Genomic DNA, 18,602 nt, shown 5'->3' with positions numbered 1-18,602 from the left:
ATTTGCATCTTAGATGAGTTCCACAGCTGACTAGTAATTCATTTTAAGTATTTTTTTAATTAGACCAAAGTTAGTTGTAATAGTAGGCTTCTTGCTTTAGAAATTACTTTATTTTATGCAATAGGTATATAATTTTCCATGCAATAGATACATACATTTGGGTGCCATGGCATTCTATTTGATAAGAAGAAAAATACGTGCAACGACTAGGGAATGGTAAAAAGAAGTTGAAGCCATAATAAGCAAAAAGAAAAATTAGGGTTTTAAAAATTCATTGATGATACATAGATATAAATAAAGATGTGTGCCTTTTATTGACACCTAGTTTGAAATGAAAAATATTTGTTTACTTTTTAACCTCAAATATAAATAAGTATTACAAAAAATAGCAAAATGAAACTATGCATGAGAATGTTGAGTAAAAATACTTATGAGACAGTCAAGTAGGAGTTTTTAAAAATTACAATACTATTATCTAATAAATGAAAAGAAGTTTCATGTCTCTCACTACTAATTTTCTATATTGGGCATCATCTTCATGTACAGAGCAATCAGATGATTGTTCAAAAACCAAGTAATTCTTTCTTTTATTACTAAATTGCTGCAACACAAGAAAAGGTCACATGGTAGAGTGGCATTCTGCCAGTGTATGACAACTCAGTGATTGCAATTTTTCAACCGTATTATTCTGAGGACACTGTGGTAATCAAGAACTATCCATAACTAATGTATAAATAACTGCTTGCTTATTTCTACAATAATCCAACTCAAATTATATATACACAGCAAAAAGCTTATGATAGAAGGTAGGAAATGAATATTTAAGGATATATTGTACATTAGATATTTGTGTGTATACGTGTTTATAAAAATAGATATTTCTTGTATATATTCTTAAGAACTTTTGTAACCTAAAGTTTGTGGCTACATTTGGTACTAACATGATCTTTGCCTTATGAATCAACCTTTTACTTTTTAAAAATAGTTGTCTTTTCATCAGTGTTGTTCATCCAGAAATGACTGGATATAATAAGTGGGTTTTTTTAGTAAGACACTTTAGTTTCCAGGAATTTGATATTAAAACTGGAATGCTGACCACTAAACAGTCGAAATTTCCTGTAGAAAGCTGTGTAGACTGCTTTCTATAGGAGCAGTCTACACAGCTTTCTATAGGAAATTACACAGGAAAGTTAAAATGCATAAAGGATAAAATTTTTCAGCATAGATATGTTTCAGCATAGTTGAAACATATCTACTTTTTTGTCTAATCACTTATGGTGGTATAATCAGTAGAGGTATTGGCATTCAAATGTTTCTTAAATTATTATCATAGCCATGATATTTTCAGATTGTATGAATTACGTTTGTTAGTCTTATCAATACTTTGAAAAATAAATGAAAGAGAAATGACAAATCAAGTAAAGAGTTGTTTCAAACTAGGTATCAAAAATTACAAAGATTTCAGAAAGTCTTACTCTAATTTTAGGCATGCATCTATAAACAAAAGCTATAAATTTCCATTCACTTTTAAGAATCACCATTTCCTTTGCTTGGTGTTTTAATTTATTCCAACCATTTATATAGCTACAAACAACATACTTTTTGCTCCTGAGAAGATGGTAAACTGATCAACTATACATAAGCAGCTTGGTTAGAAAAAGTGTCCTTAACAAGGTCATAATTTAGGCATAAGAAGATTTATATATGTGTTCGTAAGAAAATATATTCTAATCACTGTTTTTGTAGTTCCTGCTATTGTTTATATTTGCTTGTTTGCTTGGTTCTTTTGTTGTTACCTATTCTAGTTTCAATTAGTATATCTTTTACAAGATTATCGACGTTTTGGGGATTTTTAAAGTTGTTTTTGCTACAGATGTGGATATGGAAAGATTAGACATTTTGGACTTTAGTTTCTTGCAGTCGTTTTTGTTCTTGTTGTTTTTAATTCTCTTTCTTATAGAGTATTAAAAGTTAGCACCAAGTGATTCAGTAAAAGATGCCAACAGCTATCACAAATATGTAATAACAGTGAAGTCTTCTTAAAGCAGTTACTATTAAATTGTTTTCCATCTTACTACCAAAGTTCAAAATGCTGTTTTAAAAGGTGTACTTGGTGAGTTTTATTGATTTTGACCACTGCTGTTCATTTATCAGTTTAACTGAGTTATGGCTCTTTATCACATCTTAGTGCCCAAAACTTGTAACCTGAAAAGAAAAAGAGAGAAAACTTTGTTACTGGCTTTCTGACAATGGTGGGGAGTGTGTTAAACCAGTGTAAAATTCAATTAAACTGTCTAGCCAGGTTTTTGAAGCTGAAATGCAGACCCTTTCTGTTAAGCTTCTTATTTTCCTGTGACCGACACCGGTGGATGCTGGGTTATGCCAAAACCAACAGGCTGTAAAGTACCTTGTTTCATGCTCCCAGCTGATCAATATTTTTATTTTCCAGGCTTGCACAGAAATCTGGAGGCAGTATCACCTAACGGTGAGTAGAAACACCTTTTTTATTTTCCCCAAGACCTAGCCTATTTACCCTTCTCTGAACTGCTGACCATAAAATATAGACAAGCATCTTCTGCTGGAAGATAATAAACATCTGAAGAGTTTTTGTACAGAGAAAGCAATAATACACTTTTTCTCTTTTCCACTGCCCCCTACCCTATCTTCCTGTTCTTAAAAGAATTTGATTTTTTTATTACTCACATCATTTAATGATTACATCATGGTATCTCTTAGTCTTCCAGACTATATTCATTAAATTAAAGGGGAAAAGTATACTGGGAGCCTTAAAGAGTAATAATCCAGTGTCTTTAAAATGTTGTATTATCCACAGTCCACAAGCATTCAGTCCACAGTATCTTCAGTTGCTTTTACTAAAACAGTTACTGATATTTTTCAATGAACCTAGAAAAAGCTTAGTGTATATTTCATATAGAATAATTCAACTGTCATATCCTTAAGCCCTTCTTGACTTATTCAAAATGTATAAATATCTGCTTAATACCATTCAAGTTATTCAATTCCTAGTTTCCTTTTATTGTGATTTTAGGCTAAGTAGAAGCAGAAAATACAGTTTGCTAGAGAATCTAATTGACTGGTGCTCAATATTATGAAGTTAGTTTACTTTTAATGTTCAGCTTAAATAATTTCAATAATTCACCATAGCCCTACTACTCACTTACTGTATTAAATATGTTGTGCTAAGCAACAGACCATTATTCTTTTAATTATTACAGTTATATAACATAATATATATTAATTAAAAGTTGTTAAACATTGTTTCTTAAGGTTTAGCATAGTTAAAAGTTTTGTTTACACAAAGACAGGTTGTAAAAATACAAAGGGCAAAGTTCTTTCAAAACATGACTTCTTATCATTCTCCTTAGAGAAATAAAAAGTAAACCAACAAGTAGACTCAAACTACCTGTCTGTCTGTCACAGGCCCAAGAGGCCATAAATTATATAAGGTGGTTTGTTTTCACATTTTGTGATTACCATTTAATTTTTTTAAAGATTTTCAGTAGAAAGCTGTAACTCCTCAACTATTCCTCAAATCTCAAATTAGGATTTGTTAAAAACTTAAGTGTTATACCCAAAAATATATACATACCCATGTATGTTACACATATATATTACAAATGTAATTCATCTGAATACATTGTTTGTGCTTATGTAGCAGTTTTTTTATCCTAATATAATATAGTGAAATCATTACAGCCTAAACTTAATTAGAATCTAATTATATGTTATACTTTTCAAGATGACAGAGCTACTCTTTGTAACTGTATAAAGTAATATCCTTATAGATTTGACATTGCATTTATTTTAGCTTTTCCCCTAATTTAAACAATTCCAATCTTGAAGTGTAGGAAGTATGATTTTAAAGCTGCTCTTTTGATTATTTACACCTGTGTTCGTTTATATACCTATAGTTAAAGGGTAAAAATGTGTTTCAATGTAACAGAAATATTTGAAGGTTTGCTTAATATTTTAGCTGTTCAGAAACATAAATTTTAAAAAGAATCATTAGGAAAAAATAATACAAAATAAATTTACTTTTTAAGGAATTACAATATATTCTATTTATAGGTTTAACAAATTCAATTTGAAAACTTTGTTTGTTCCAATCTGAAATCCTGGTTAATTTTTTAAAATAATATTGAAGTTGCCATCACAGTTTATTAATTATCAAGTTGAAATTAATAATGAGTTTACTATGCAAGTATAAATATAAAACTAGCATGTTTATGAACTTGTGCATATATCAGTGTCTCTAAAATAAAATAGTTAAGTAATTATTTAAATTATCAGTATATGGACAATATCCAAATGTATGCAATGAAGCAATATTCAGTCCTGAATAAAAACAAGATGCATGATGATTTTAGTCATCTTCAGCTCTTTTACTAGGCGATGGACTGCCATCTATTGACTCCTAGTAGCCCTCACACATGAATGTTGAGTCAATCAGCGCAGTGACCAAGTAATGAAGCCTCAGTTAGAATTGTTACGACTTATTCATTTAAACCAGTCTGCTTAAAACTCTGGAGCTTTCTACACTTAAGCATTGATTAATTACTTTTTCTAACCAAAATTGTCATATTTCTTACCCCAAATGATGGCAAAGGTGATTAGTATCCAGTTTGGAGATGTTTATATTTGGGAGCTTTACAGTTGCTTTTATCTGCCTCCCAACTAGAGGGTCATTTACAGAACGACTTAAATTTTAACAGTAAATTAATGTTTATCCAGGAATCGTTTTCTTTAAAAACCAAAAAAGTCTATAGGTTAAACAGAATATTGTTTCTCAAACACATAAGAAAGGTGGTGTAGTTGATTGTTACAAGTGGACTTTTGAAATATTCCAAATAAAAAATTCCTTAAAACACTTTCAGAACTAAGAAGAAAGTTATAGAAGTGTTCACTATTTTCAACAATTTCAAGAAAAATAAAATGAAATATCTTCAACAACCTGTATATGAATATAATAGCTTTTTAATCAGCTAGACTCGACTACATTAATAAAAGCTAAAGACCATCATTCTAAAGGGTTCATGCTAATAAAACTAAAAAGACTACATATACACAAACATCCATATTATAACAACCATCTGGTGACACCATCTTTCTATGTTTTAATGATTCTAAAATTATATAATTTAATGTCTTTATCAATTTGGAGACCATGAAAAAAAGAAAAAAATATTGTTTTTACTTAACAAGTACATAATTTCCTCGAATAGTTAATATTTTTACCTCCTTCAAAAATGTTTAGAATGCTTTTAAATGTTTAATAATATAGCTAAAATATAACTTCTTGTATTTTCATTTCTGCTACATTTTCAGATTTTTGTAGAGCCTGACTTTTAATGTTCTTTTTCATCTTTCAAATAACTCATTCTAGATTAAAATTTCCCCCTTTATTCGAGAAAGAATGTCCCTTCCCCCACCCCCTGTCACTTCTACTCTCATTTATATTAAAAATCCTAGGCCAATATGGCCACCAACAGAGTTTTACAACCAACAGAATTTTTAACTAGTAGAGGCTATGATTTGACATGAGTTGGACATTTGGTTAATCTTGTTTTTAATCTACTTACTTTAAAAAGTAACCAGGAGTTTGCTATTTGAGGGCTGTATGTGTTAAGAATCAAAAAGGACAATGCATCTTTTATGTTTAATTTTGCATTTGATTTCTTTGTGTGCATTGTTAAAATGTATTTCAACCCTACTGCCTTTTATTTTAACTGAAGGTTTAAGCAGGAAGCAAATGTAACTGTTTTAGAAGAATTAAGCCTTGTTTTTTTATATATAATGTTTTGAATGCCTAGAATTCACACTTCAAAAAATAGACTATTTGTTATCCGGGAAATGGGGAAGAGTAGAGAAATGAGTGTGCTTGACTTCCTTTCTGGCCTAAGAAAGGCTTATGGCCACAGTTTGTCAGGGTATATCTTATAAACCATAAGTAACAATATTACATTTCATTTTGCCACTTAGTTTTCTGTCCTTACCTGGAAATACCCATTTAGAAATGTATTTTTTGTGTTTTCACAGTTTGGAGTTTTATACTGAGTGAGAATGTTACTCTCTAAAGCATTCTATGCCATACTACAGAGTGGGTACCCCTAAATGTCAACAGATTTGGATTTAACTCTAGAACTATGTTTTACAGTCCAGAAGGAAGGAATAAGAAGGTGGTTTTGGTTCTGAGACTATAGCTATGCAAAAGCCTTTATCCTGAGATTGTGATGTAAGATAGGATAGATAATTTTCTAATTGCCTAATGCTAATATGGAATGTTTTTCTTTTAAAATAACTTAAAATGTGAAATGAAGAGATTCAAAAAGTCAGCCAGAATCTTTTCTTTTCCTGGTTAATTGGATATATGTTGGGATTCCTAAATATCTTTCTGAGAGGTCCTTGGCTACATAAGCAGATCTGTAAAAACCATAATAACCCCATCCACACAGTAGATATCAAGTGATAGGTCTGTTTTTCTCTGTGTGCGCTTTGGTGTGTTTAAGAAAATAGAACTGGTTACATACTGTCTTATAAAATGCTATCTAAACACCATTTTTATTGGTACCATTTTTGAGGCCTAGCACATAGGTTTTCATAAGCTAATACATTATAAGTTCATTTTGGAAGCTTTTGTTTTGGTAGTTCAACTTACTTTGCCTACTTCCTCAAGAACCAGAAATACTCTTGTATAAATTACAGTTTTTTTCCTCTGTATCTGGTATTGCTGTTTTAATGTTTTGATTGATCAGGTGTTGCTATTGAGACATTACATCTCTGCCAAATTGTCAGAGGTTTAGTTTTCATTTAAAATGCCCTTAGTACTAAAATACTACTGAGGTGAACGTGATTGTGCTCTGATCATTCAGAAGGCACATGACTCTTTTGTAGTGCTTCAGGGCCATCTTTCCATTATAGTACTATAAAATAAATCAGACTGGTTTATCTTTTGAGTTACTTGGTGTTTGAATAACAAGATTTTTTTTTTGAATAAGCATTGATGACTTGTAATAGTCCATCTCTGATAACAGAGATGGAAAATACATTTGGAGAATGACTAAAATTTTTAAAGATTTTTCAAATGCAAAATTTATATGAATAGTTTTATGTTATTTAAATACTTGTCTTGTTCTTAAAGAATTTGCTGTTAAAATTATCATCATAATTTTTACTTCAGTCTTCTCATATTTTGAGTTTAGTAGGAATGCTAATTACTACATTTACAGAGTAAGTCAACTGATTTTTTTTTTTTAATCTTTATTTCACTGGCATGTGGAACCACATTTTGCCAGAACTTATCATTGGAAAATGCAATTTCAAAGCAAATGAAACCTGGAATTATCAATCTCAATAAATGAGATTCTTTTAAAAATAAATAAAATTTGCTAAATCATCAAAAAGCAATTTTCTAAAGCTACTGTAAAGGAAAGAGGGAAAAATGAATGTTGTGAATTATAAATGCATGTTATTTTTCCTCACATAACATTTCCTCAGATATTTAGAAATTGTATGTATGCATATTTATTTGTGAATGGAGATAGAATAAGATCATTTAGATTTGGGTGTAATTTTTATTTATTGGAGCACTTGTGAGAACCTTAGTATTTTCTTCTTTACAAAGAAATACTGAAGTGTTCACTCCTTCAATTCTGAAGTTACTTGATTTTCAGTATTTTAATGCAAATACTAATTTGGTTTAAATGGGAAATCAATATGGCATATTTTGCATAGTTTTTTCCTTGCATTAATATATTTAGATAATATCAAGTACTTTATGATGGTAATCCTAATGTAGATTTAAGTGTTTCAGATAATGAAGCAATGAGAAGTATGCAGCCTTCACACAATTTAGGAAAGATTTATCATAAATGTTTTGGCATAGAAGCAGCTGTGCTTTTGCCATCTTCTAAATATCTTTAATGACCTACTCACTAGTCATCATGAATTTGGCTCATATTTTTAGATATTAGATGTTCAATAATCAAATAATTGAATCTGAAGTTCTACTATAAATAGTGACTTCCTTTCTTTATTTGACGGAAAAAGTCCCTGTGCTTTTTATTCCTGCCCCTAGTGGCTAGGGGCAAAGACCAGTATATTTAGGACTTAAATATGTCTCACATGGCCTTAAAGTTGTACTTCTGTTTTAAAAATGGAAAGAAGTACTTGTTGTGGTCATCTGTTTTCTTATCTGTTAACAAATGTTTATCCTGAGGATGACAAATGGAGCATCACGTTTGCACTTTTTTTTATTACCCTTTCCTCTCTTCCCCATGTGTGTTCAGCATTACTTAGAAAGGAATTATAGTTAGTCATTATAGGGACAATTTATTCTTGATTATTAAATACTGTGGTAATTAAATTTCATTTCTAAGTGCTTCTTGTTTTAACATATATAACACACTTTAAAAATCTTTTTTAAAACCCACAGTATTCATATGATCTCAAAGAAAACTACATTTCTTTCTTTAAAAAAATTAAAATATGGAACACTTCATGAATTTGCGTGTCATTCTTGCTCAGGGACAAAACTACGTTTATTTTTACTTGCAACTCTGCACTTTTAAAGAGTGACCCTATTACAATAAAAATGAATATAAATATAAACAAATAGTCTTAGATTTTCCAAAATTAATACAGTTTACCATTGTACAGTATCTAACTATATAATAAATTAACAGTTTTAAAATCTTGAGTGATGCCAATTCTTTGTCATGTTACGTACACATAAAGAGTGTAGAAGTATTATGTAGATAACTTTAGCATATTCAAGTGATTATTTCGCATATGTGCTTTGAACAGGTATTTCATGCCATTTATTAATTATATTCCGAGTGATCAAACTTGTCATAGTCTTTTCTAGACATTTCAGTCCAACAGTAAATGTAGATAAAATATACTAGAGCATTGATATTTGTATTAGACATTCATTTTGGTAGTCATGCATGTGAGTGACATGGTAGATTACAGTAATTCCTAAAGGTCTGAAGTATTTAGGAATCAATTAATTACTCACAATCATGATCAACCATAACCTTTAAGGGTTTGGATCGATCGTTTGAATAATCTGCAGGAAAAGACTCCTTGACTTGTTAACATGAACAGTCTCTCTGAACTAGTGTTATATTTTCTGTTACAAGCTGTGGTGATAAACTTAAGTTTTAGGTTTCAAAAGCACAGTCTTTTCAGTGACTGAAAGTTAATGAATTATTGTTAAAATCAGTCAGATTTTAGACTTAAAATTTATTAGTCATTTGATCCCTATATATCAGAAATTCAAGGGCGTTATGTGTGGGTTTTTTGGTACATTTATAAGTATTTTCTTCCAGCTATTTTGAGTTGGTGCAATGATCCTCCAAGACCAACAACTCTGGTGTTTAAGAAATACCGAAAACAAGTGAAGAAATATATTACCTCTTTAGAAAGCATTTAACAAAAAAAAGTTTAATATCTTTGGGATTAAATTAGAACTTCACCTTAATTGGTACACCAGTACATAGATAGCGCACATTTCAAAACAAGAATTATTTAAAGTGAGTGTTTAGAAATTTTTATTAACTTTGTAAAAGGAATGCACATGTGTGTATCAACTGGTAATAAAGCTACTAGATAATTTTCGTTCCATTTTTCAATAATCATGTAGAACTGAATCCATTGGGTAAATTATAAGATCATCTTTATAATTTTGTAATACATCCATTTTAGATAAATATGTTTCTTTACATTGATTTGTGGATTACCCCACATTTTTGTTCAGTTAGGAAAACTAAGTTTTGGGTTGTGTCTTAACTTTGTTTATACAATATCAATTTTGTTTTCTTGGATCTCTCACATTTCCTTTGTTTACAGTTGTACATTTCCTCCCTGTTTTTACCAGGCCTTAGAAAACTGTGCTATACAGTTGGGCCAGAAGGGCAAGCAAATTTCTAAGGAAATTACTAGGTAGCATTTTTTTAAATCATAATAGAGAAAAGAATGCCAGCTTTGGGATTGGACTGTGGTTCAGAGTCTGAGTCTTTCGTCATATACTAAATGTGCAAACATAGTTAAAATATTTAACTTCTAAAGCCCTCAGTTTCTTCATCTGAAAAATGGGGATAATGCCTTGTAGGATTTTGTTAAGTATACGATGAGATGATAAATATAAAATACAATACCTGACAGACAGAGCATGTTAAACACTATGCAGGCTGTACTACAGCAAACCCAAAGGCATCTCACACCTGTAGAGATGGCCTCTGGACTGACGTCCCGAACTCAGGTTATTATAATGTCTTCTGCCCAACATTAGGAGATTCCTAAGGACCTCTTTACTCTGTCTCCTAACAATGTTTCCTTCTTATATTTATTGAAGGGAATCTTTTGTTGACAAAATTATTTACTTCAGTTTTCATTTTCTAATTATTTATACTTGTCTTATTCTTTTCCATTTAGGCTACTTCCTTTCCTAGTGAAAATAACTATATAAAATGTGTATCATAAAAATGCAATATCACTTTGAAAATACATATTAATAAATGTGTGAGTCTTAAGTGATAACTTCAGTACCATCTGAATATAGTTCTCTATCATAAGCAAATAAATTATATAAATATTTGCTCTCTATACAAATGATGAGAATAAAACGAAATTGAAAAATTCACCCAAACATAAACATACCCCAATTAGAATACTTTCTGCTAGGGGTAGAGGGCTTATGTTAATCAGATAAGAAATGAAACAAAATAGCATAGCAGTTTTTTGCACTTTAGGTAAAACTACTTTATGCCTTCACATGATTAACACCAAAAACCAGCCTGATTTCATAGCAAAATGTAGTGGTATAAGAGCTGGGTCAGTTCTGCAGACTTCCAGCTGTATTCTCAGATACGTCCAGCGAAAAAGGCAACTCAAACTTAAGCACTTTATCAGTACATGCAGTTTGTATTCTTTCAAAGAGCATTCCTATTTCATGTTTGTTCCTTGTTTTAAGACAAGCAAAGGCTCAGATGGAACATATTGTAAAAGCAAAAGAACATTACTTCCCCCTTCTAACAGGTCCTTGCAGCTGTGGAATTCCCTGCCTTTGTGATCGATGGTTAAGAGTATTACAGTGGAATAAGCAGAGCTGGGATGGCAGGTGGTGGGAGGGCCATGTGTTGTAAGTCATGTGGAGTTATGGTAAAAATGAAAATCTTGGGGTTTATTTGGATCCCCCATGTATTAGCTAATAAACGTAATAGAGCTATGGTTCTATTCTAATTTTTTTATTGGGGTTCATGTACAATCACATGCAAAATATAGTAGCAGATTTGAATATGTTAAGCATTTTGTATGGTTGGAAGATGTATATTAGTGTGATTTCTGTGTTTTATAGTCTAGCCCAATAAACATTCAGATAAAATGTCCATGGATTTACACATTTATGTGTTCTTTTCTGTCCTTCCCCCTACATCCTGTCTCCATGCCTTCATCCCTCCATCCTGCATCAAAGCTTGTGGTCCTTCTCCATCCACATACTGAATGGTTTCTTTGTAAACCAAGCCATTTGTCCATCATTGTTTGGGGTCCAAACAGTGGTAAGATACCCTGTCACCGATCCCGCATGCTATGAATGGCAGCTCCTCTCCGGACAATTGGCGGAGGGGCCGAGAAATATTCCTGAGAGGATTATTTAACCTTTCAATTTAGAGGGCACAAAGCCTGGCTGATTAATGAACTTTCTGATGGGTGCCGATAAGCGGATCTATTTCTTTATTTCCCCTAAAAGTGATTCCTTCTTCTGTCCATATTACTATAATCTTAAACATAAAATGTGGCAAATAGATTAAAAAACAGCACTAAAGAGTTTATCTGGCTGGCAAACTGAAGGAGCTAAATTAAAATTGGTAATGACAGCAGTGGCTCAGCCTCATATATGGTTTTTAAATGCACTGTGTATTTTGAAGAGACTTATTCTCCAGCTCGCCTGGTAATGACTGCTTTTGGTGCACAGTCTGGGGCTGGCTTCTGTTATCCCCACCCCACCCCACCCACCCACCCACCCCCCCCAAAAAAAATGAGTTGTGTTATCTGGATGGCTGCAGACACATACGCATCCCCCTTTCTCACTGCATGGGCAGACAAGGTCGATAGCATTACAAGGTATTTGTGGCAGTGCTTGTTTCAGTTTTCAGAGCTGCCAGTTTCCAGGCGGATTTGAATTACAAAAGAAGAAGCTGGCATGAAAATTGAAAGGTTTTATCGGCTGGTCTGAAGCCTCATAGCACATTGCTTATTTATGCAGTCCATTTGCACCAGGAAATATAAAAAGGAAATACATTTTTAAAATAAGGCCATAAAGACTCAGATATGTTTAAGATGGCAAATAAAATATAGATACCTATAATATCTTTCCAGGAAACGATTTTCACTTAATGTTGCACATTACTTCAGAAGAGCATTTATGTTGCTGTCATAAATTTGTGCGTTTGTGTCACTATGTAGGTAGTCTCTGGGGATTAAGAAGGAAGCCTTTGCTAACTTACTTTAAAATTAAAATAGACGGAGGGATAGCTCTGCAGTTTGAGAGCTACATTGGAAATATTTAAATAGGGTGGTATATTAAACTTAAACTAACATTTTTGCATTCCATGTAAAATTAGCTATGGCCCAATGAATAAATGCTACTACCTTTAGAGAAAATTGGGATGCTTTTTAAGCCATGAAGATTTGGAGCATTCAGGAAGTGAATTACTCTGATCCTTACTATGTTGCGTGTGTTCATTGTTCTCTGCTTACTGAGGTTTTCTTTCTGTTGTTGGAGTTGTTTTGATAGGGGGAGTGTCCCATTTACAAAAAGAAAGGTTATAAATTAATAAGCTTAATAGCTCATTTTTATAAAACTCGTGCTTCTTTTTAGTCTTCAGATATATTTTAGATTTTGCATAGTGGTTAATGTTGTGAATATATAACCCTTTCACTATTGGAAGTTATACCAATAATTTATATCTATTTACATTACTTTAATGTAGTTTTCGATTTACTGAAAAAGATACAATGATGTAATCCCTTATACTCTTGACTACATAAAATGAAGACATAAGTATACAAACATAAAGTAGTGCAAGACCTTGAGTGATTGGTCATTCGCAGCTTTTCAACCCATTGGTTTATAAAATTTCAGTGTATCCAGAAGAGAAGTAGGGAGGAAGTTACAGAGATACAGGAAATATCAAATAACTAAAGCAACACACGTTATTCTGCAGTTCAAATGAACACTCTTTAAGAATCTTTTTTCCAATATGGCAAATTACTCTCAGGTAAACCATGAGAGATGCATTTTTTTACTATTTTTATTTTCACTATTTTTACCAGTATCTGGGTACCTTTCCCATGTTTTCACGACCTGGACTAATTACTTCATGTAGTTGTTTTTTGTTTTTTTTTTAAACAGAGAAAATATCAAAAGCATACACGTCTGTTGCATGCTAATGATGTGCTGTACATTTTTTCATGAATTTTCATAAGGATTTTTTCTACGTAGCATGTGTGGCTTAATGATGTAATCACCCGATAGACTAGAAAATGCTCCAAAGGAGACGTTCCGGTCTGTTGTGTACATAATACATGTTTCAAAAATCTGCCTAATTAAGGAATTACCCAATGGATTGGGAGTCTGTTGGGTACATGACATGGTTTTTTAACACATAAAAGTATTATGTATATATGGTACACATGGTACTTTTAATGCCATTTTTAACATATGAGGAAAATTAGTAGCAATGTCCACTAGAATACAGGGGAATTCTGTTTTTTCACTAAGCAAAAATAAAAGCTTTAAAAACAGCACTCTTTAAAAATAATTCTAAAGCCATTAGCTTGGAGAAAATTCCTCCTAGTATTCCTGAAAGGGAAGTAATACTGTCAATATTTGCCAGAACAGTGTACAAATGGAAGACTTTGTCCAAAACCTCAGTTGAAGTAGGCCTAGAGTTCAGGTCCCAGGTGTGAGGATCCACCTCAGAAAAACACCTTAAAGGGAGGAAAGGGAACAGTTTTTGGCTTTTTTGTAACACAGCATCATCTTTGTTGTCTCACAGCCTCTGCTTTGGTTCAGTTCACTATAAAACAGTTTGCCTAACTTTTAGGTTTCTTTATTTGATTCCTTTAGGCCCCAGATATTCCAGACCCACTCCTACCCCTTGGATATATACTAATTACAATTCTGTTGGTGTTCGTATTTTAAACAATCCCAAAGGAAAGGGAAAGTATCAATTCTTCTTTCCCTGACTACTCTTTATAAAATGAAATAAAAATTTAGAAAAGTATATCTGATCTCTAGAGCAGCCAGTAGAAAGCAATATCTTGGCTGGGTGCGGTGGCTTACACCTGTAATCCCAATGCTTTGGGAGGCCAAGATGGGTGTATCACTTGAGGTCAGGAGTTCGAGACCAGCCTGGCCAACATGGTGAAACCCCATCTCTATTAAAAATACAAAAATTAGCCAGGCATGGTGGTGGGCACCTGTGGTCCCAGCTACTCAGGAGGCTGAGGAGGAGAATCGCTTGAACCCAGGAGGTGGAGGTTGTGGTAAGCCAAGATCGCACCACTGCACTCCACCCTAAGTGAGACTGTCTCAAAAAAAGAAAAAAGAAAGCAATATCTTGAAGTAGAAAGGTATATTTTAAAGTTAAACTTTTGTTCTGCTCAAATTCCAAAATGATGCTGTTAGATCACCTCAACTAATAGACTTTGAATATGATGACAAGCTTTTGGTTTGGGGTAACATTTTCTTGAGAAGTCCTGTTTGATTACTTGGGTTAGGTTTTTTAGATACATGAGTATTGGGATAAAGTTTGTCCTATTTGTGAGTTTATAGGAAGAATAAATTGATTTGGAAATATGAAAGAATAAGGTTGTTCTCAAACATGAAAATCATATTGATTGAAGAGGTGCCTAGGCACATGTGATTTAGTCAGTAAGATTGGAGCCAAGCTCTACTTTTCTCAGTGTTATATTTGGTTATGAATGCATTTACCTCAGGTATTTAATATATTTGCTTTTTAATATATGTCATATAGCAAACTGGATTAATAAATAGAAACACATAGTGTAGTCTTTAAGCATATGTGTGATTATAAAAATAAATCCATTTTGCATTCACAGAATAGAAAATACCCTTTAATTAGTGAAATTGATTACATATCGTATATAGTAATGAGCTTCAGCTAGATGCAAGCCCTCATTGGATCAAAGTCAGTTTAGATAAGGGCAGCTGAAGGTCACGGAGGGAGATGCCCAGCAGGTTCATTTGCATAAAAAATTACTGTTAGAAATAGGACACTGAGGCAGCTCTAGCATTTTGATCTCTTGGCCTTTGTCATGGAGATTCCTAGTAGTGAAGGGAGTAAGGCCAGTGTCCCAGATAATGATTAACTGTTTTAATGGCATTCATTCATTCATTCCACACTAACTACTCATGCAGAAAAAAGGGTTATGTAAAATGACATTAGAAGAAAATCATTTGTAATCGTTGCATCGGGCTGCACTTTGAGGAGACATTAGGAGTAAATCCGTGGCGTGGTAGGCTTATGCTTTATCTTCTGATATTTACTGAGTTTACTGGTGCATGAAAAGCTTTCAGCAAGAATAGCAGATGGGATGGACCTTTCATAGGTAATGCTATCTACCAGGTTATTACTTCTATATATTGATAGTAAAGTAATCTCCAAGATATCACCCTACAAATATAGATTATTTAAATGTCTGCAACCAAAAAAAAAAAAAAGAAATACAAAAGGCCTGCTTTTATAAGTAATTAATTTGGTATCCGTTGGGTCAAAGTCTTTAGATGAAATTTTTACTTAAAAAAGTTCACAAAAACTACATTCATTGCCTTGCATTTAACTTTTTGTCAGCAGTACAGGCACGTATGACAGAACACTGAACTTAGAGCTAATCAGTTGACACATTCTGCTTTAAATTGGACCTTTACTGTTAATTAAAAATAAAGACATGCTCCAAGGCATAAGTATTGAGTCACAAATTTATATTTCTAACACAATAGCTTAGAGATTTTTGTTAGATCATAGTATGAAAACTTGTCCACTGGAAACCACTATTGAGTTTTCAGTAGTGTATTCTAATACAGAAATGTTCTCTAATTAGGTAAGATCTAGGCTGATTTCATTCCTATTAAGCCCTAGTACATGATAGTTTATTAAATTGAGAGTATGTAGATAGCGTTTGTCATGTCATTTACTAATTAATTATTGTGAAACAGTTTAGAATTTCATAGCACAATATACTGTTGCTATTTTTATTAGTAATAATGGAAGTTTTTAACTACTGACATTATTCAGATGAATGAACATCCACATGTTTACATTTCTTTCAGGGGCTAAATTTGAGATTCCTTTAAAATAAAATAAGAAGTGTCAACATGAAACATGCTTTCAAAATCTCGATTAAGAAGGATCTCTTTGTCCCTGGTACTGTAAGACTGAGTTCCTGTTCACTTGGCATTACTAATTCCTTCCTGATTTTGTCAGAGTATATACCACATTCTCAGTGTGAAGTAGGGGAGACAATAAGGAAGCTGTATTATTAATTTATTCAAGCTTTTTAATATATTTAAGCATGATTTGATAGGTTTTCCCTTAATGACATAAAAAATGAATAGTTTCCCGAAATATGCAAGTTTTTATTAACAATAGCTAAATTGTATTGGATGATTACTATAGGCCATGTGCTTTACTTATGCATTACCTCATTATTCATTCATTAATATTTACTGAACTACTACTATATGCCTGGCCCTATTCCAGGAGCTGAAGTACAGCAGTGAACAAAAACAGACAAAAATCCCTGCCCTCACAGAACTTACTTTCTCCTAGCCTGGGGATGGGGTTGGGAGTGGATAGGTAGTAAACTATATAGTATGTCAGATATGATAAGTGCCATGGAGAGTTTTGTTTGGTTGGTTGGTTGGTTGGTTGGTCTTTTTAAAATAAAATGGCAGTACAGCAGGATAGGGAGTACAGATTGGAGGGAGCTAGCCATTTTAAATAGGGTGCTCAGGAAGGCCTTACTGAGATGACATTTGAGCCAAGGCTTGAAGGAAGTGAAGGAGTGCACCATATTAAATCTGGGAGAAGAGTGATGCAGGCAGATCAAGTAGCTGGTGCAAAGCGCTGAGGTGGAAGTTTGTCTGGGGTATTCAGAGAACAGTGAAAAGGCCAGCATGACAGGCTTGCTGTGAGGGAAAGTAGTAGGAGATGAGGTTAGAGAGGTGGGAGGATGCAAATTACAGGCCATTGTAAAGTTTTTGGCTTTTTCTCTGAGATGAGAAGCTGTTAGAGAGTTTTGAGCTGAAGAGTGGTATGTTCTGATTTGCAGGCTATAAGGATCATCTTTGGTTTAGAGTATGCTGTAGGGGGCAGGGATAGAAGCGGAGAGACCAGTTATGATGTTCTTGTAATCATCCAAACGAGAGTTGAGTAATTGGACCAGGACAGTACTGGTAGAGTGGAAAGAGGTGGATGTATTTGCAGAGCCAACAAGCTTTGCTGATGGGCTGGGTATGAGGTATAAGCAAGAGACAAGTTAAGGTTGTTCGTTTTTGGCCTAAGAAACTGGAAGGACAAAGTTGCCGATGAGATGGGAAAGATTTGGGGAGGAACATATTTGGGGTGGGGGAAGAACAGGATTTGATTTTAACTAACTAAATTTGAGGTGCCTGTTAGACATTCTAGTAGAGATACGTGAGTGTAGAGTTAACAGAGATCAAGGCTGAAGATAGAATTTTAGAATGGCAAGCGAAAAGGTTAATGTAAATCTATACTATTAGATGAGAGCAGATTAAATAGAGAAGAAAAGCAGTCTAAGGACTGAGTCCTGGGGCACTGCAGTGTAATTGGACAGAGAGATGGATAGAAGCCAACAAAGGAGACTGCAGAAGAAATAGCCTATGAGGTGGAAGAAAACTAGGAGAGCGTGTTGTCTGGGAAGCTAAGTGAAGAATCTGTTGCAAGAGGAAGTGGTCACCTCGTCAGGTTTTACTGATAGGTTGTTACGTAAGATGAGTATGTTTCATTTATGCCTCACAGCAGTGTTAATGAGGGAGCACTCTTACTGTTATTATTCCCGTTTTACAGATGAGTAAAATGAAGGAAAGACCATGTAAATAACTTGACTAAGGTCACATAGTCAGTAAATAGTGGAGCCCACATTAGAACATAATCCCAAAATGCATTGGATAAATAAATTTTATCAGAGCATCTGGGTCTTAGGAAGAGTTTGCCAATTTTGCCCTTGATTGCCCCCAGTCGTTAAAATACTTTTCTTCCATGCTTTTTCTTTGAATAAGCCAAACATAATCTTTGTATTATGTGTGTGTACATATATAGTACATGCGCATAGCCATACACTTGTATATGCCTGTACTGTCTCTGTGAACACGAGAATCTCGTAACAGTAATTGCCATTGAGGAAAGGGGAACTGAGTGAGAACAGAAGTGGGAGACAGACTTCTCACCACACCTCTTAGTGTCTTTTGAATTGTGTGCCATGTGCATGTTACTGATTGTAAAATATTTCGTTCTTTAAAATCTAAATAACTC

The 18,602-nt window shown here is 33.2% G+C and overlaps 1 protein-coding gene across 13 annotated transcripts in view; it reads left to right on the top strand.

The window, feature by feature from the left end:
- ZCCHC7 (zinc finger CCHC-type containing 7) overlaps positions 1–18,602 on the top strand; it is a 238,958-nt gene that overhangs the window by 205,460 nt on the left and 14,896 nt on the right. For all 13 annotated transcript variants that reach the window (XM_054657807.2, XM_016960374.4, XM_016960379.4 and 10 more), the window contains one exon: positions 2,450–2,485. In XM_054657807.2, coding sequence (XP_054513782.1) covers positions 2,450–2,485 — 36 coding nt within the window. The remainder of the gene's footprint in view (positions 1–2,449; positions 2,486–18,602) is intronic.

This window comes from Pan troglodytes, chromosome 11 (assembly GCF_028858775.2).
Source record: "Pan troglodytes isolate AG18354 chromosome 11, NHGRI_mPanTro3-v2.0_pri, whole genome shotgun sequence".
Taxonomy (NCBI): domain Eukaryota; kingdom Metazoa; phylum Chordata; class Mammalia; order Primates; family Hominidae; genus Pan; species Pan troglodytes.
The sequence above is the reverse complement of the archived record's forward strand: the minus strand, read 5'-3'. Positions and strand labels throughout refer to the sequence as shown.